The sequence below is a fragment of the Borostomias antarcticus genome (assembly GCF_949987555.1).
Source record: "Borostomias antarcticus genome assembly, chromosome: 11".
NCBI classification, from domain to species: domain Eukaryota; kingdom Metazoa; phylum Chordata; class Actinopteri; order Stomiiformes; family Stomiidae; genus Borostomias; species Borostomias antarcticus.
Window position 1 is genome coordinate 13,157,032 of NC_140244.1, and position 20,521 is coordinate 13,177,552.

The following is a 20,521-nucleotide window of genomic DNA, read 5'->3' on the forward strand; positions in this document are numbered from 1 at the left end:
ACACACACCCCAGCGCTGTTGTTCAGTGTTGTATTATTCAGCCTGGTGGGTGGATGCGTGGTCAGGATGCCCCGGGCGCTGCTCAGGAGACATCATCCCTCACAGGAGCCCTGCTCGGGAGACATCATCCCTCACCATTCCCTCACAGGAGCGCTGCTCGGGAGACATCATCCCTCACCATTCCCTCACAGGAGCGCTGCTCGGGAGACATCATCCCTCACAGGAGCGCTGCTCGGGAGACATCATCCCTCACAGGAGCACCGCTCTGATCTGATCTGAGCTACTGACTGGAAGCTCTGCTCACCTCCTATTGGCTGCATGACATTCATTGATATTGTATGACATTGCTCTGCTGCACTGTGTCTGTCTGTCTGTCTGTCTGTCTGTCTGTCTGAGAGATCTGCCCAGCTGTGTGTGTGAGTGTTCTTCTTCATATCTGTTTATTTGATCTGTTTTGTGTGTGCTCAATTGTCTGTACGCTGTACATTGTACAGGATATTGTGGGAATACTGCTTTTATATTTCACACATTACTCCTAATAGCTCCTACATAAGATAAGACTTGTAATCCCCCGGAGAGGCTCGGGTGTTACAGCAGCGGAGGGACAGAACTAAGGGGTGCTAAATACAGACTCAAGTCATAAATAAATAAGCAGGTTGGCAGGTTGCTGTCGGCCTGTTCACCATGACGTGCTGATATGGACGACGCCCACAACATCAAGGGGCTGTCAGTCATTGACTACGACCAATAGGAGCTCCTGATTCTAAAAACGTCAAAGAAACAGCGTTGCATGTTGCCGTCCATAACTATAGGGTTTAAATCTATGAGTAACATTATTTTGTTTTGCGATAATGTATCTATGTTAGGCCCCAGCCAGACTGGACAGTCAGAGGGACAGCACTCAGTTTGTTGCTCTGATTGGCTAAACGGATTATTACTTATAACTTTTTTTAACAGGCAAATCAGATGGAAATCAAATCTGTACCCTTGAGTCGCGTCATCTACGTTGTAGCCTAGTCAACAGGTGGTTTCCATAGAGAATTAATTGAAATGGTCGGATACGGACAAAACACAATGGACCTGTGTATCCGGACCCTAGTCCCTAGTCCTAGTCCCTAGTCCTAGTCCTAGACCCTATTCCCCCACACCCTGGTCATGACAGCGCTCATGTCTTCATGGTGTCACCGCTCCCCTGACAGAAAACCTTCACAAGTCAGCTCTGCTTGAATTTCAACAAATGTGGATGGTTAAAGAAGCACGCTCAAGTGTTTTCGATAGAAGGGATAGAAGGTAGTTTTTGACTGTAGTTTTTGCCGTCGGAGGGGTCGAGAGTTGGTTTCTTCAGGAGGGGGGTGACTCTGGCAGTCTTGAAAGCAGAGGGAAAGCATCCTGATAAAAGAGATGCGTTGATGAGGTGGGTTAGGAAGGGAAGGTGTTCAGGTCCAACAGACTGAAGGAGGGAGGAGGGGACAGGGTCTAGGGAGCACGTGGTGGGGCAGCTTGATGTAACAAGGTTGAGGACCGTGTTGGGGGAGAGGAGAGGAAAATAGGGTAAGGTGAGACATGGAGAGGAGGGGGGGAGCAGAGAGGGTGGGGGTGGGGAGGTGAGGTTGGTGCATGGCGTGTCGACCGGGGGTGGGGAAAGAGGATCTGATATTAACTTTCTTGTCAAAGAAGTTGGTGAAATCGTCAGGGAGAAGGGAGGAGTTGGGGGTAGGAGGTGGGGGCTGGAGTAGAACCATACGTCGGTACTGTAGAACCAGACACTAGACAGGCAGTAGAACCACACATCAGTAGAACCAGACACTAGACAGGCAGTAGAACCACACGTCGGTAGAACCAGACACTAGACAGGCAGTAGAACCACACGTCAGTAGAACGAGACACTAGACAGGCAGTAGAACCACACGTCGGTACTGAAGAACCAGAAACTAGACAGGCAGTAGAACTACACGTCAGTACTGTAGAACCAGACACTAGACAGGCAGTAGAACCACCCGTCGGTAGAACCAGACACTAGACAGGCAGTAGAACCACACGTCAGTAGAACCAGACACTAGACAGGCAGTAGAACCACACGTCGGTACTGTAGAACCAGACACTAGACAGGCAGTAGAACCAGACACTAAACAGGCAGTAGAACCACACGTCGGTAGAACCAGACAGTGGACAGGCAGTAGAACCACATGTCAGTAGAGACACATCATCATCTGTACCATCAGTGACAACAACAGTGCATGGAGATAATGGAAGGTGGTCCCTGAAGGGGTGTGTGTGTGTTCAGGGTGAGACCGGAGCCTCTCTTAACAGCGTGGAGCTGGAGTCTGGACGCAGCCAGACGCTTTTAAGGCTCTGTGAGTGCAGCGTCATCGATCTGCCGCCAGGCGCCAGCGATTATCACAACAGATTAATAGACCGCCCAGGACCGGCCGCGGGCAGCAAGGCATGCTGGGAAAGAATGATCTGTGAGATGCCGGTGTTCAGGCCGTGTTCAGGCCTACCTGATAAGAATGTGTGGGTTGGCACACTGAGTCAGCCCCCTGAGGAGAATCCTGACCGTCTCTTCTTCTTCCCAGACGAGGAGAATGTTGAAGACATGATGGAGTTTTTACTGTCATGGAGAACTATTTTTAATCACTCTAACTAATTAGCCTGCAGCCTAGAGCCACACACTCTCAACAGCACGCTGTCAACAAGATGACTTCCCTCAGAGGAACGTACAGAGGCTGAAACTGACCTGTTCTATTGAAGTCTTTCTGACTGTCTGTTTTCTAGTTTTATGTTAACTCCCTATATCTTTTGTTACTATCCTGTATCTTTGTTCAAATTTATTATTTCCCCACTCTCCCGTCACGGAGGAGATTGTGTGGATTCTGCTAATGGTGGCAGTAGCAGTGGCAGGCAGGGGGGCAGACAGACAGACTGCTGACTGACGGACTGACTGACTACTGACTGACTGACTGACTGACTGACTGACTGACTGACTGACTACTGACTGACTGACTGACTGACTGACTGACTGACTGACTGACTGACACTGACTGACTGACTGACTGACTGACTGACACTGACTGACTGACTGACTGACTACTGACTGACTGACTGACTGACTGACTGACTGACTGACTGACTGACACTGACTGACTGACTGACTACTGACTGACTGACTGACTGACTGACTGACTGACTGACTGACTGATTGACTGATTGACTGACACTGACTGACTGACTGACTGACTGACTGACTGACTGACACTGACTGACTGACTGACTGACTGACTGACTGACTGACACTGACTGACTGACTGACTGACTGACACTGACTGACTGACTGACTGACTGTCACTGACTGACTGACTACTGACTGACTGACTGACTGACTGACTGACTGACTGACTGACTGACTGACTGACACTGACTGACTGACACTGACTGACTGACTGACTGACTGACTGACTGACTGACTGACTGACTGACAGACAGGGAACACGTCTTCTAATGTGAGCCCCTATTTCCACCAGCCCAATCAGCATCTTTATACCCAGAAGTGTGGAGGTGTTGTAAAGCTGTTCTTCAGCTGTGGAGGTGGTTTGGATGGAGCCAGGCTGTCACACTGCCTGACAGACATATGGTTGTAGAAACCTAAATGTCACCTTCAAACCAGGAGAAAGCCCCCTTGGTTTAATGGTAGATTTGCCGGAGTTCGATCCCCAGAATTATTAATGTGCATTGTTCCTCCAAAGGTTAGGAGCGAACACAAAAGACAGAGCCACTGTAAGTTAATTTATTCCCTGTGACATTAAAGTGAAATCCATTTACTGTAGCGAGATAACACTCCCTCGCCCTCTTCCGCTTCTGTTTAAATGCATGAGAGAACAAATAAAACCAGAAAATGCACCATTTTGTTCTAATTCAGACAGATTTAATAGTATTAATGATAAATAGTCCCAATAATATTGAGTTGACATTGATATTAATAGTAAATAAACAAATCAAAAGTAAGAAAGAAAAGTTTTCTTGCTCTGTTCCTCGTCTATTTAAAGGCCTGAGAGAGGATCAATCAAATGATTTATGATCCCAGGGGGGAGGAGCTACAGGGCAGCTCTGTATGAGCTGTGTGATTGTGGCAGCCATGCCGCCCCCTGCACCAAACCAAACCAAACAAAGAACCAAAGACCATTTTTTCTTAATGACGGCGTTGCCAGTCCCATTCTCCTGCCCTCCATGGTTATGTAACCATTGGAATTAATGGGCGTGTTGAATCAACCAGCTCTATTTCTCTGGTGCTGCCTCCTGCGCCTCAGGTTCTGTGCGTGTGTGTGTGTGTGTGTGTGTGTGTGTGTGTGTGTGTGTGTGTGTGCGTGTGTGTGTGTGTGTGTGTTTACCCCAGCTCATCTGTCACTGATGCCTCCCTGCTGGGGGGGGTCTCTCTTTCATTCTCACAGAGAGTTCTCATCATAAATATTCCCTGGTGAAACACTGTGATATGAATGGAGGATTGGAGGAACCAGAGGACTAGGTTTTCTTATCGCTGAATTGATGATTTTGATGAGAGAGAGAGAAAGAGAGAGAGAAAGGAAGGGTAGAGAGATAGAGAGTGGGAGTGGGGTAGAGTACAGAAAGAGAGAAAGGGAGGGTAGAGAGGAGGGGTAGAGAGAGAGAATGGGGTAGAGAGAGAGAGTGGGGAGTAGAGGGGGGGGGGTGGAGAGAGAATGGGGAGTAGAGAGAGAGGGGGGAGTAGAGAGAGAGGGGGGGTAGAGAGAGAGAGTGGGGGGTAGAGAGAGAGAGTGGGGAGTAGAGAGAGAGTGGGGGGTAGAGAGAGAGAGTGGGGGGTAGAGAGAGAGAGTGGGGAGTAGAGAGAGAGAGTGGGGAGTAGAGGGGGGGGGTGGAGAGAGAATGGGGAGTAGAGAGAGAGGGGGGAGTAGAGAGAGAGAGTGGGGAGTAGAGAGAGAGAGTGGGGGGTAGAGAGAGAGAGTGGGGAGTAGAGAGAGGGGAGGGTAGAGAGAGAGAGAGGGGAGGGTAGAGAGAGAGAGTGGGGAGAAGGGGGAGGGGGGGTAGAGAGAGAGAATGGGGAGTAGAGAGAGAGAGTGGGGGGTAGAGAGAGAGAGTGGGGAGTAGAGAGAGAGAGTGGGGAGAAGGGGGAGGGGGGGTAGAGAGAGAGAGGGGAGGGTAGAGAGAGAGAGTGGGGAGAAGGGGGAGGGGGGGTAGAGAGAGAGAATGGGGAGTAGAGAGAGAGGGGGGAGTAGAGAGAGAGAGGGGGTAGAGAGAGAGAGTGGGGAGTAGAGAGAGAGAGTGGGGAGTAGAGAGAGGGGGGGTAGAGAGAGAGAGAGGGGAGGGTAGAGAGAGAGAGACAGTGTTTGAGAAACCTTTGTGCCACTGAGAGCAGTGAGTACTTTTGGAATTTCTCTACGACACATGCTGTATTTCACAAACCTCTCTAGAGAGAGACATACTTTTCCCTGTGGTGGGATCACTGTAGATCCCTGTATATCACTGTAGATCCCTGTAGATCACTATAGATCAGTATAGATCCCTGTAGATCACTGTAGATCCCTGTATATCACTAGATCCCTGTAGATCACTATAGATCCCTGTAGATCCCTATAGATCACTGTAGATCCCTGTAGATCACCGTAGATCACTATAGATCCCTGTAGATCACTGTGGATCCCTGTAGATCACCGTAGATCCCTGTAGACACGGAGAGCGCCGTCTCGTCCAGTGTGATGTCGGCCGTACCTGCAGGACTGAAAGCAGCTCAGCAGATAGCTTGTGGGTTCCTGTGGGTTGAGACCCTGGGCGGGTTATCTAGGCTGACCGCCTGCTGCCACAGGTGCCTCGTTACCCCAACACCCCTCTGTTCAGACGGACCCCAATCAAATCATTCCTGGACCATGATCTGTTCTGGGACCCACTTAGGCTCTGGAGTGCCCCCTAGTGGCAGGTTCACAGAAGCACAGATGCTTTGGCAACTTCAATATAGATTTAGTACAGGTAAAATAGTTCAGCGTGAATGATGTCTCTCCCTCATAGCGCGCATCACAACTGCAGTGATGGGCCCAGCAGTGAATGCAGCATGCGAACAGCCTTAGAATGGTGAAGGTCTTTAAGACGAGCAGGCTTATTGTCTAATGAGAGAACCAGCGATCAATACCAGAGACCAACGATCAATACCAGGGACCAGTGATCAATACCAGGGACCTGAATCTATCTTCTGGAGAAACCATTTCAGTTGTGTTTTTATCACTTTGTGGCCTTCAGACAGGGATGTCTCCGAGTCCCCTTACAGAACAGTAGTCTCTTTATAGCTTTTCATACCAGGGAAGGAAACAGACATGGTGGAGGAGGAGAGAGAGGAGGAGGAGAGAGAGGAGGGGGAGGGGGAGAGAGAGGAGGAGGAGAGAGAGGAGGGGGGGAGGAGAGAGAGGAGGGGGAGAGAGAGGAGGAGGAAGAGGAGGAGGAGGAGAGAGAGGAAGAGGAGGAGGGGGAGGAGGAGAGAGAGGAGGGGGAGGAGGAGAGAGACATCTCGGATGTCATGTGTTCTAGGCTCCGCCCCTGCTCTGATGTTGTGTTCTAGACTGCCCCTGCTCTGATGTCATGTGTTCTAGGCTCCGCCCTGCTCTGATGTCATGTGTTCTAGGCTCCGTGCTGCTCTGTCATGTGTTCTAGGCTCCGCTCCTGCTCTGAAGTGACGTGTTCTAGGCTCCGCCCCATCTCTGATGTTATGTGTTCTAGGCTCCGCCCCTGCTCTGATGTCATGTGTTCTAGGCCCCGCCCTGCTCTGATGTCATGTGTTCTAGGCTCCGCCCTGCTCTGATGTCATGTGTTCTAGGCTCCGCACTGCTCTGATGCCATGTGTTCTAGGCTCTGCCCTGCTCTGATGTCATGTTGTGTCATCCTGACAGACCCTGCGGCGCCCGGCCTGAAGAAGAGCCTGGTGACGGACATGTGCTTCCAGACGGACATCACCAGCCTGATGGACCTGAGCACGCCCGACTCCTCCCTCCACAAAGGTAGCTGGGAAGCACAGGCAGCAGACACAGGAAGTGTGTGTGTGTGTGTGTGTGTGTGTGTGTGTGTGTGTGTGTGTGTGTGTGTGTGTGTGTGTGTGTGTGTGTGCGTCAGTGATATGAGCAGGGGAGCGGAGGGCTGAGTCACGTTCAGGTGCCAGCCGTCATTCCTGGAGCAGTCGTCTCCTCCTATAGGAGTTCTGCTGAAGAGGCTTCTTGGTGATTGGTAAATGGACTGCACTTCAGTCCATATCACTTTAGTCAAAATTTACCCATTTATTGTGCATACAGCAAATACAGCATATGAATTTTGGCGGTGTTCTCTGTTCGGGGGGCCCCCTGCCTTCCACAGCATGTGGAAAGCGCGATAGTAGGGGGAGGCGAAATCTAGATGTTCCCCCCCTCTGGGCCAGCTTGGCCCAGAGTGCCGGAAGAGGGAACGGCATCTAGCCCCCTGCCTCTATGACGATAAGAGTGGGCCGTGATCGGGAAGACGCTCGAAGGTAACTCAGCCCACTAAGACCGTCAAAGAGAGCCACCTGGGGACTGCTGTACATTATAGTCCCTGGCCTCCACGGGCCGACGCTTCGTGGAGTTCCGAGGGAGTACAGCCTAAAGCCTCTGCCTCCGTGGTGACCGGAGGGACCGCTGGATGGCCCTTCGGAGATGTTTTGGCCCACGATCACCACGGAGAGCCACAGAGACTAAGCAAGTGAAGTTCCCCGGCTTCCACTAGCCGACGTATCGTGGAATACCAGAAGAATACAGCAATACCCCCAGAACAGAGAGCAACGATGACGACAGAGACGACATCGACAGAACACGGGCGGAGCAGGGGAGGAGGTGGGGCGAGCACACAGATATGAGCGATCAGCAGTAATGGCAAGAGCGAACGATGACATGTTTTCAACATGAGTGTTGAGTGACCTGCGTTCAGAGAGAGGGATTTATAGATGCGGGACATCAATCCTCCTCACAGGCTGCAGTCGGACTAGAGTGCTGTTATTAATCCTGATTGCTGCTTTTAAGGCCAATTATGTTGCTCTAATCACAGTGTTCAGTTCATGGTATCCCAATCTTCCCTGTAACAATCTGTGAGATGAAGACAGTCCCTCTCTCCGATGTGTTATAATCACTGTGTTATTGTACTAGACAGAGAGAGGTGTCATCTTAAATACTATTGATGACTCACAGCTTGCTGGTCAATCCAGTCGGAGGCCATTGTATTCTCTCCACACATAATGACAAGCCAGTAATGGTAGCTCACATTGCTGTCATCTTCGTCTCTCCGTCTCATTCAGGCTCTTGGGAGCATCTCTGGTCATTATGCACCTCATGACATTTCCCTCAGTGCCGCTGTCACAGGCGTGGCTGCGTCACCTGCCTGCCGCCATTAGTGCCTCACAGCGGGCTCAGGCGCGGGACCTCTGACTCATAAATACCACTTGAGCGGCTCTCATTAACACCGCTGTAGCCGGCTACGCCACTGAAAGGCTAGCGGTTTGAAGACGGGTGGTATTCATACCAAGGAGAAATCAAGGAGCAAGCCCAATTCAGCTGGGTGACACTGGCTAGTCCTTCCTCCTTCACCGTCTACTCATCCATCCTCCCTCCCTTCCTCTCCCCGGCATTCCTCTGTCTCTCTCTCTCTCTCTCTCTCTCTTTCTCTCTCTCTCTCTCTCTTTCTCTCTCTCTCTTTCTCTCTCTCTTTCTCTCTCTCTTTCTCTCTCTCTCTCTTTCTCTCTCTCTTTCTCTCTCTCTCTTTCTCTTTTTTTCTCTCTCTCTTTCTCTCTCTCTCTCTTTCTCTCTCTCTCTCTCTATCTTTCTTTCTCTCTTTCTCTCTTTCTCTCATCCTCCCAAATCCCTTGTTCTACGTCTCTTCCATCCCTCTCTCAAGCACTTTAACCAGGTCTGTGAGTCCAGATGTTACAGCCCAGTGATTCATAATCCAGGATGTTACTGCCCAGTGATTCATAATCCTGGATGTTACAGCCCAGTGATTCTTAATCCAGGATGTTACTGCCCAGTGATTCATAATCCTGGATGTTACAGCCCAGTGATTCTTAATCCTGGATGTTACAGCCCAGTGATTCTTAATCCTGGATGTTACTGCCCAGTGATTCTTAATCCTGGATGTTACTGCCCAGTGATTCATAATCCAGGATGTTACTGCCCAGTGATTCTAGCATCCAGAGTGCAGATTGCTGTGGAAACGGGGCTGCAGGTCACAGGACGAACAGTGCCGGTTGAGCGACAGACAGACAGACCTCCGCACGCCAACCCCCACCTCACTAGGGGGCCTCCAACTGCTGTAGGAAAAATATTAGATATATTTTTATATAATTCATATAATATATTATATATATATATTATATAAAAACCTCCCATTCCCTACACAGATTGGATTGACAAGATTGTTACTAGTCAGAAAACCAACTCTTTATGGCGATTAATGTGTATCAGCAAGACAAACCCCTGATTCCTTTTTAGGCCCCGCCCCTGATTACTGCCCAGGGACCCCCTTCCCAAGAGCCGGCCCCCGTGACTGAACCACAGAGAAATGACCAGACTGTGATTCCAGAGAGTCTTTCAGTGACTGACTGACTGACTGACTGACTGACTGACTGACTGACTGACTGACTGACTGACAGGCAGTGTTGTGATATGCTCTGACAGGCATGTGGCCGGATGGTGTGTGACAACATGCTTGTTAGTGAGACTCACCACCTGAACTGTTCCTGTCCTACATCCTGGCCTGTCTGCCCGCAATAAACTCACGCTGATCCGGTTCACATCCTGGCCTGTCTGCTCGCAATAGACTCACGCTGATCCGGTTCACATCCTGGCCTGTCTGCCCGCAATAGACTCACGCTGATCCGGTTCACATCCTGGCCTGTCTGCCCGCAATAAACTCACGCTGATCCGGTTCACATCCTGGCCTGTCTGCTCGCAATAGACTCACGCTGATCCGGTTCACATCCTGGCCTGTCTGCCCGCAATAGACTCACGCTGATCCGGTTCACATCCTGGCCTGTCTGCCCGCAATAGACTCACGCTGATCCGGTTCACATCCTGGCCTGTCTGCCCGCAATAGACTCATGCTGATCCGGTTCACATCCACAATAATAATCAGAATAATAATAACAAAAACTATTTACATTTATATTGCACCTTTCTAAACACCCAAGAACGCTTTATAGTATAAAAAAACAAGTCAAACAGACAACAAAGACAGACCAGAACAAACAGGAGAAGATAAATCTATTAACTAACTAGCTAACGAAGGAACCAACTAACGGACCGACCGACCGACTAACTAACTAACTAGCTAATCAACTAACTATCTACCTACCTAACCAACTAACTAACTAACTAACTAGCTAACGAAGGAACGAACTAACGGACCGACCGACTAACTAACCAACTAACTAGCTAACCAACTAACTAACTAACGGACCGACCGACTAACTAACCAACTAAGTAGCTAACCAACTAACTAACTACCTACCTACCCACCTACCTACCTACCTACCTACCTACCTACCCACCTACCTACCTACCTACCTACCTACCCACCTACCTACCTACCCACCTACCTACCTACCTACCTACCTACCTACCCACCTACCTACCTACCTACCCACCTACCTACCTACCTACCTACCTACCCACCTACCCACCTACCCACCTACCTACCTACCTACCTACCTACCTACCTACCCACCTACCTACCTACCCACCTACCTACCTACCTACCTACCTACCTACCTACCTACCTACCCACCTACCCACCTACCTACCCACCTACCTACCTACCCACCTACCTACCTACCTACCTACCTACCCACCTACCTACCTACCTACCCACCTACCCACCTACCTACCTACCCACCTACCTAACTAACTAACTAATAACTGACTACATACAGGCTAAACGCCTTGATGAACAGGTGAGTTTTGAGGGCGGATTTGAAGATATCCAGGGTTGGGACGTTACGAATCTGTGTGTGTGTGTGTGTGTGTGTGTGTCTGTGTGTCTGTGTGTGTGTGTGTGTGTGTGTGTGTGTGTGTGTGTGTGTCTGTGTGTGTGTGTGTGGCGTGTGTGTGCGTGTGTGTGATAAGTACAGGTAGGCGAGGTGAGGTGACTCCGGCTCCGTGTGACATGCAGATCTCTGCCGTCAGGTGGAGTGAGAGCGCTGTGGCAACAACTCACCTAGCCTACCACCTGGGGCTAGAGCTACACCCTGTGTGTGTGTGTGTGTGTGTGTGTGTGTGTGTGTGTGTGTGTGTGTGTGTGTGTGTGTGTGTGTGTGTGTGTGTGTGTGTGTGTGTGTGTGTGTGTGTGTGTGTGTGTGTGCGTGTGTGTGTGTCTCAAGCTCCTGGGAGGGGCTAAGTGAAGGAGGGGGGGTTGGAATGGAGACCGTTTCTGGGCGTGTCCCAGAACAGTAGAGAGAGAGAGAGAGAGAGAAACAGCAAGAGAGAGAGACAGAGAGAGAGAAAAACACTAACTGGGGAGCACCTCTTCCTGTTTACCTGTGTGGGAGGAGCCAGTAACCAGGGCTGGGATTGGCTGGCTGATTGGCCGACTGACTGGAGTAGCTGGCAGACCGTGTTATGTTTTTGAATGGCGTGAGTGTGTGACTGTGTGAGTGAGTGAGTGTGTGTGTGAGTTATGTCCGCCTGCTATGAGAACACACACCAGCCCTGACCCTGGAGCCAAGCGTGCGTGACGAGACGGACATGAGGTCCGGCGTGGAGGAGGGGACACCGGGTGAGTCACAGAGAAAGACGGAACAACAGAGAGAGAGAGAGAGGGAGTGAGAGACGGAGAGAGAGAGAGAGGGAGAGACAGAGAGAGAGAGAGTCAGAGAGGGAGTGAGAGAGAGAGAGATAGAGAGAGAGTGAGAGACGGGGAGAGAGAGAGAGGGATAGAGAGACGGAGAGAGAGAGAGGGACAGAGGTTAAAAGAGAGAGATTAGTGTATTAACAGCTGTTTACCTGGGCATTACCAGGTTAAAAGAGTGGAAATGTGCAGGTAAACAGCCGTTGATGTACAGTATGTAGTCCTCTGCTGTCGAACACCAAACCCTCTACCCAGAACGCTCTACCCAGAACCCTCTACCCAGAACCCTCTACCCAGAACCCTTTACCCAGAACCCTCTACCCAGAACCCTCTACCCAGAACCCTCTACCCAGAACCCTTTACCCAGAACCCTCTACCCAGAACCCTCTACCCAGAACCCTCTACCCAGAACCCTTTCCCCAGAACCCTCTACCCAGAATGTGGCTGAAGTGCGCTGGACTTTATTTTTTGGACGGAGAAATATGTGTGTTTGTGGTGATTGCAAAGATCAGTGTGTGTGTGCGTGTGCGCCTGTGTGTGTGTGTGTGTGTGTGTGTGTGGAGGGGAACACCTGTGAGTCCATGTGTCTGAATACTCCCCTTGTATCTCTGCTGTTTAGAAGAAGAATTTGACTGTCAGGTTCCTGAACTCTGATCCAAGAGACAGCTCATCAACTGAATGAATGTGTTTACTATTTCTGTTGCTTCTCTTGTGTGTGTGTGTGTGTGTGTGTGTGTGTGTGTGTGTGTGTGTGTGTGTGTGTGTGTGTGTGTGTGTGTGTGTGTGTGAGTGCGTGCGTGCGTGCGTGTGTGTGCGCGTGGGCGTGTTCGTGCGTGTGTGTGTGTGTGTGTGTGTGTGCGCGTGGGCGTGTTCGTGTGTGTGTGTGTTTGGGTCTTGGTTTTCATGTTGATTTGATGTTATCCTGTTATGTAAGGCCCATATCTGGGTCATGGATTGTCTTGAGATGTTCATGTAGAGTGATGCTCTTATTAAACAGAATGTCCCTTTAAAGCCAGCTCAGGGCTGTCATGCAAGGCTGAGAGGAATAATGGATAAAGGATGAAAGGATAAATAAAGAATGCTGAGCCTTCACACACACACACACACACACACACACACACACACACACACACACACACACACACACACACACACACAGAGACATAAACACACACACACAGACATAAACACACACACACATACAAACACAAACAAACACAAACACAGACATAAACACACACACACACAAACAAACACAGACATACACACACAAACACAAATAAACAGACCTACACACATACACAAACACACGCACACCCACACACAAACACATACAAACAGACATACACACACACACACGATCAAGAATCAAGATTTCTTTGTCACGTGCAATGTACATGTACAGTTACAGTGAAATGTAACACACACACACACACACACACACTGAATGTGTTTTTATTTTACAATGAAAGTGTATAAATTGTAATTTATTCTCTATGTTCAATTTTGGAGTCTATACATTTCCATGACTAGATATCAGTCTTCTTGGAGATCAGATTAGGGTTAGGGTTAGGTTAGGGTTAGGTTAGGTTAGGTTAGGTTAGGTTAGGTTAGGTTAGGTTAGGTTAGGTTAGGTTAGGTTAGGTTAGGTTAGGTTAGGTTAGGTTAGGTTAGGTTAGGTTAGGTTAGGTTAGGTTAGGGTTAGGGTTCGGTTAGGGTTAGGGATACCACGTTTGTATTTTTTGGCACATTGTGCCCATAGTTCCATTGTGTCAGACAAGGCAAACAAGTACACATAGTAATCAGTAATCAAAATGATTCTAAATATTGCAGTATTTTGACGGTCTGTTTGACAAGTGATAAATCCCACTCTGGACGCTATTGGTTGTGCTGGTGATGAGTCATGACCCTGTCATCTGTGGTGATGAGTCATGACCCTGTCATCTGTGGTGATGAGTCATGACCCTGTCATCTGTGGTGATGAGTCATGACCCTGTCATCACAGCCTGGCTCTGCTCACAGCGGACCGTAGACCCAATGTTCTGAACATGTGGCTATGAGATCAAGCTGCTGACTGTAGCTGAGTCTAACTGGGATTGGACCACGCAGGTATGAGTTTAACTAGGATTGGACCACGCAGGTATGAGTCTAGCTGGGATTGGACCACGCAGGTATGAGTCTAGCTGGGATTGGACCACGCAGGTATGAGTCTAACTGGGATTTCCTCAGAATTCCCCTGGGGGCTTTTATTAGAGGCTGAAGGGTTCTGGTATTCTATTAGAGGTTGAATGGTTCTGAATGGTTCTGGTATTCTATTAGAGGCTGAATGGTTCTAGTATTCTATTAGAGGCTGAAGGATACTGGTATTCTATTAGAGGCTAAAGGGTTCTGAAGGTTTCTGGTATTCTATTAGAGGCTGAATGGTTCTGAAGGTTTCTGGAATTCTATTAGAGGCTGAATGGTTCTGAATGGCTCTGGTAATTCTATTAGAGGCTGAAGGGTTCTGGTATTCTATTAGAGGCTGAATGGTTCTGGTATTCTATTAGAGGCTGAATTGTTCTGGTATTCTATTAGAGGCTGAATGGTTCTGGTATTCTATTAGAGGCTGAATGGTTCTGGTATTCTATTAGAGGCTGGTATCATGCTATAACACTGGTATCATGCTATAACAATGCTATAGCCCCTCTCCCCTGAGCAGTGACCAGCCAGGCTGAGCCCCTCCCCCTGAGCAGTGACCAGCCAGGCTGAGCCCCTCCCCCTGAGCAGTGACCAGCCAGGCTGTGCCCCTCCCCCTGAGCAGTGACCAGCCAGGCTGTGCCCCTCCCCCTGAGCAGTGACCAGCCAGGCTGAGCCCCTCTCCCTGAGCAGTGACCAGCCAGGCTGAGCCCCTCCCCCTGAGCAGTGACCAGCCAGGCTGAGCCCCTCCCCCTGAGCAGTGACCAGCCAGGCTGCCAGGGGAAACACACACACTGTGGGAAAAACACCGTAGAGCAACATGGACCCATGGAAGAAGCCAAAATACTCCCTGGCTCTCTGTGGTCTATTTCTAGGTTTTATTGTGGGAACCGGTAATGCGAGGGTTGGGAAATTTTTTGAACATATTTTGAGATGAAAGGGTCCTCTACTAATGCTAGTTTGGTATGTCGGTACGGTATACTTGTTTGGTATGCTGGTACAGGTATACTTGTTTGGTATGCTGGTACAGGTATACTTGTTTGGTATGCTGGTACAGGTATACTTGTTTGGTATGCTGGTACAGGTATACTTGTTTGGGCACTTAGAATAATGGGTATGATGAGCGTATCAAAATGGAAATGTTAGAAAATAAGTCATGCGCATATTTCAGGAAGGTATTTATATTTTCGAAGGACTGTGGTTTTCCTAATTATTCGCTTTAAGCCTTCTCAGGCTTTTGTCCACCTGCTAATTCCCTGTTAAAGAAACTTGGAAAGAAAATTTATAACTTAAAATACTGTAAGCAAGGTGAATCTTTCATTTTTAAAACATTTCAATCTAATGGCATCCAAGGAGACAATGATGGATTGGGGTCGTCATACAGAAACATACAAGCGCTGGGCGGCTTCAATATTTCACTGAATATATTAGGTGTCTCTTCAAAGCGAAGAGAAGCCATTCACATGACAGGATCTCAGGCTGTATTATAGGCATCTATTCCGTCAAAAGAGACGTCTTGCTTGGTTAGGTCAGCCTGTGGCCCAAACATTGAGCTCCAGCTCTGGTTTCCATTAAAAAGTGATCATTTTGGAGATGAATCGACAAGTAAGCATATTGGATTGGCGCTTGTTTTCACTGCTCCCATGGAGGACTATGTGCAAGCTATGCCAAACACCTAAAAACATTCAGATTGTGATACATTTCACAGGAGAGCATACTGAGACTGGTAAGATTACACCCTGTGCTTCCCGTCTCAGAAAAACACTTTATCACAGTTTTTCCAAGGCATTTTCGTTTGCCTCATTGACTTCCATTGTAGCCTAGTGAGAGCCTGCATAGAAACTGCAGCTAGCTCAATACTGGAACGATCAGTGAAATGATGGTCTCTATGTTTCAGGTTCATGGTAGACAGACCACAAATAGGGCTAAATGTCCAAAATAGCACACTGACCCTTTAAGGCTCTGGAAATATAGCCTTAGACGTCCTGATCTTACCAGCTCACATTCTGTTTCTCGCAAATCAGTCTGGATACTCTCCACAGAAATCCGTTTGTGCCAGATCAGAAAACAAGCTGGCCAATCAGCATTGGTTTGGAGGAATTTGAAATACTAACAGCTACGCTGGGCAGGTTTGGGTGTGACGACAGCGAGGAGTGGTTGAAGTTAGTGCCTGATAGATGGTGGTAGACAGATGGTTCATCCAGCGACCAGCCAAGGATTTTTCCAAACAGTTTCCAATGGAGAGTCCCCAGATGGTTATGTGAAGCAAACCATCTGGTGCGTCAGGTTACTGGAAATACTTTGTGGACTAAAATAGTTTTGTATACAGCGCAAATACCTTTTATATTTTGACGTGCGGACTCTGAATACCCTATGGAGTGAAGAACAACCTTTCATCTGACGACTGGCCTCTCAGAAGGGACCAGACAGCTCTGCTGCTGGCCGCCCAACGCAGAACAAAGCAGGCGTCGGCTCTGTGTTGACATGTTTGACACGTTTCACCGCGAGTGCTGAGATGTAGTGACAGGTAATGCTCGAAACCCGTACGACCAAAACACCCTCTGGCTCTGATCCAAAAAGAAAACCTTCATCTTGTACCAAGATCTCTCTCCAGACGTCCCTGACCCCTGACCCCGGGCGATGCTCATCACATCTCTGGAGATAAACAGGCTTCCAGAGGCTTTGCCAGACTTGGGTTTCATGGCCGCTCTGTCTGAAGTCGACCAGAGCAGCGATGACTCCGGCTCCTGGCTGACAGACTGAGAGGGTGAGAGACTGAGGAGGTGGGGCTCGGGGGATCGATGCGAGGGCGTATTTCAGGGAATTATGGTGCTGATTGATTATGTGAAAATCACACTTTCTGTTTCCACTGCATCGGGACGCTCTCTTGATTGCAAGCCCTCACAATAAACTCTCTGAAAGGGGAAATCAGTTCGGTTGATTCTCTGTAGAAAGCGATGTTCCTTGAATTATCTCTCTAAGACCTGGTCATGCTACAGCCAGAGGCACCAGGTGCAGCCAAAGGTTGCACTTTAGTTTTGTACGTTAGCGCGTGTCTTTAAAGGGGGAGACCGCCGGGGTTTCGATTCCCATCTCAGTCAGATCACACGTCCTTCACCGGGACAGAAACAGGACCGCACCTGTTCACCGGGACAGCCAGAGCCAGAGGTCCTAGAGGTAATGGGCCAGCTTTGCTCCCCACCAGGACTACAGACCTCAGCGTAGCTGCCCACCAGGACTACTGACCTCAGCGTAGCTGCCCACCAGGACTACAGACCTCAGCGTAGCTCACCACCAGGACTACTGACCTCAGCGTAGCTGCCCACCAGGGCTACAGACCTCAGCGTAGCTCACCACCAGGACTACTGACCTCAGCGTAGCTGCCCACCAGGGCTACTGACCTCAGCGTAGCTCACCACCAGGACTACTGACCTCAGCGTAGCTCCACTGACCTCAGCGTAGCTGCCCACCAGGACTACTGACCTCAGGGTAGCTCACCACCAGGGCTACTGACCTCAGCGTAGCTCCACTGACCTCAGCGTAGCTTCCCACCAGGGCTACTGACCTCAGGGTAGCTCACCACCAGGACTACTGACATCAGTGTAGCTCAGGGCTGCAGATGTCCCAGCTGAACATCGAGGGGCTGCGGATCACTTTAACAGCTCCGCTGGCCGACCGGCTCCACGGAGCGACTACGGGCGGGTCAGCTAGCCTGTCAGAGGAAGGAGAAAGTAGGTAAACAGACGAATAACCAGATTCAGCCAGCAAGAAGAAGGCTGTGAGAGATCATTCTCTGCCGGAGAGCAGCTCCCTGGGCCTTGTAGGCCTGTCTCTGCCGTCTGGGCCGACAGTGACTGATGGACTGTCCCTTGATGGACTGTCCCTGCCTGGGGTACCAGGGCCACAGCAGGCTCCCGCTGTCTGGCCATGGGCTCGGCCTGACCACCATCCACAGAGCCAGCCAGACCCCTCATACAGCGGAAGATGGGTGGGCTAGAAAACTCTATATACTCTAGTTCCTGTACGGTACACTGGTACTATATAGTCTATGTCCTGTCTATACCCTTTTCCTGACGTATGCACCTTTACGCTAACCTACAAGGATTTAAAACCCTCTGCTAGGATGTAGGATGGATTTAAAACACTCTGCTAGGATGTAGGATGGATTTAAAAGCTTCTGCTAGGATGTAGGATGGATTTAAAACACTGCTAGGATGTAGGATGGATTTAAAAGCTTCTGTTAGGATGTAGGATGGATTTAAAAGATTCTGTTAGGATGTATGATGTATTTAAAAGCCTCTTCTATGATGTAGGATGGATTTAAAAGCCTCTGCTAGGATGTAGGATTGTGTGAATGCGTTTTTGTCTGTATCCCCGGACTGCGTGCCATGAAAGCACTCCTGTTTCCCTGGTTGGTCTCCTTGGTTTCCTGCTCCTGTGTGTGTCTCTCGTTCCCTGAGCACCTCATCTGAGGAGAACACACAGCTAGCTAGCACAGGAGAACCAGACTGAGAACACACAGCGAGCTACCGCAGGAGAACCAGACTGAGAACACACAGCTACCTACCGCAGGAGAACCAGACTGAGAACAGACAGCTAGCTAACGCAGGAGAACCAGACTGAGAACACACAGCTAGCTACCGCAGGAGAACCAGACTGAGAACATACAGCTACCTACCGCAGGAGAACCAGACTGAGAACACACAGCTAGCTAGCACAGGAGAACCAGACTGAGAACACACAGCTAGCTACCGCAGGAGAACCAGACTGAGAACACACAGCTACCTACCGCAGGAGAACCAGACTGAGAACACACAGCTAGCTAACGCAGGAGAACCAGACTGAGAACACACAACTAGCTACCGCAGGAGAACCAGTCTGAGAACACACAGCTACCTACCACAGGAGAACCAGACTGAGAACACACAGCTAGCTACAGGAGAACCAGACTGAGAACACACAGCTAGCTCCAGCCGGAGAACCAGACTGAGAACACATAGCGAGCTACAGCAGGAGAACCAGACTGAGAACACAGGAGAACCAGACTGAGAACACAGGAGAACCAGACTGAGAACACAGACCCCTGGTGACAATATTACAGTCATACCAGACCGGTGTCGTCTTTCAATCACTGTGTAGCTCTGGCAGTTTGAGTCTTGAGACTGAGCTCAGCATTACGACACACAGTGTGTGTGTGTGTGTGTGTGTGTGTGTGTGTGTGTGTGTGTGTGTGTGTGTGTGTGTGTGTGTGTGTGTGTGTGTGTGTGGCTGGAGGTGTTGAGTCTGATCACTATCATATGCCTCACGGCCACACCCCTTCTCTGTCTCCACCTCTGTTCTCCCCCCTTCTCTCCATCCCTCCTGTCGTTCCTCTTCTTCCCTCGCTCCTCCGTCACAGTGCTGCTCCACGAGGAGGTGTGCCAGCTGCAGGAGGAGGTGCAGCTCCTCAGCCAGATGAAGGAGATGTTGACCAGGGACCTGGAGGAGAACAGCCCTGGCTGCAGCTCCGCCTCTCTGCTCTCCGCTTCGCAGCTACGGGCTCAGCTGGCCGACAAGGAGCAGGAGCTGGACCGGGCCAAGGAGGCCCTGCAAGGTCAGGACCTTAACCTGACCCCTGACCCTACCCGTAACCCAACCCCTAACCCTAACGCTAACCCTACTCTCCACCGCACTGCGATCCCAACCTGAGCCCGGCCCTCACAGGTAGCAAGGCATCACTCAACATGCTCAGGGACAGTAGTCTGGGACAGGATGTGCTGCCTGTCAGGCCACACCTGTCAGTCAGCCTGTTAGGCCACACCTGTCAGTCAGCCTGTTAGGCCACACCTGTCAGTCAGCCTGTTAGGCCACACCTGTCAGTCAGCCTGTTAGGCCACACCTGTCAGTCTGCCTGTTAGGCCACACCTGTCGGTATCTGGTGGAGATCCTATCTGTCGTCGTGTCTCTGTGTTTTATCTGTTGTGTTATCTGTGTGTTTTATTGAGATCCTACCTGTTGTCTTATCTGTGTGTTTTATTGAGACAAGCGATGCGGCGCCCAGGAACGAGGGTTATCTTCACCTTCCATCTCCCTGCTGGGCTGGGGGTTCACCCTCACTAACAGCTACAGTTCCATAAATGGTTGCACAGACACCACACACACACACACACACACACACACACACATACATGGTGCACACACACACATGCACACACACACACACAGACACACACACACACACACACACACACCAGCTTTGGCTTTGAAATAGATGACCTGCTGTTTTGAGAGGGGAAGTGGAATGCTATGTGGAGCATGTAGTGAGGAATTGTCATCATACCATGGCTGCCCCTCCCGTCCTCTCCCCTCCTCTTCCCTCCACTCCCCTCCTCCCCTCCCCTCCAGTCCTCCCTCTCCTCTCCTCTCCTCTCCTCTCCTCTCCTCTCCTCTCCTCTCCTCTCCTCTCCTCTCCTCTCCTCTCCTCTCCTCTCCTCTCCTCTCCTCTTCTTTCCTC

General features: G+C 49.9%; 1 protein-coding gene across 1 annotated transcript in view; it reads left to right on the top strand.

Moving 5' to 3' along the window:
• Window positions 1–20,521, top strand: part of kaznb (kazrin, periplakin interacting protein b) — a gene marked incomplete at both ends in the record, with an annotated part of 155,122 nt that overhangs the window by 130,218 nt on the left and 4,383 nt on the right. Inside the window, 2 exons of the mRNA XM_084446035.1 lie at window positions 6,906–7,013; window positions 19,427–19,621. Of these exons, the coding sequence (XP_084302161.1) occupies window positions 6,906–7,013; window positions 19,427–19,621 (303 nt within the window). The remainder of the gene's footprint in view (window positions 1–6,905; window positions 7,014–19,426; window positions 19,622–20,521) is intronic.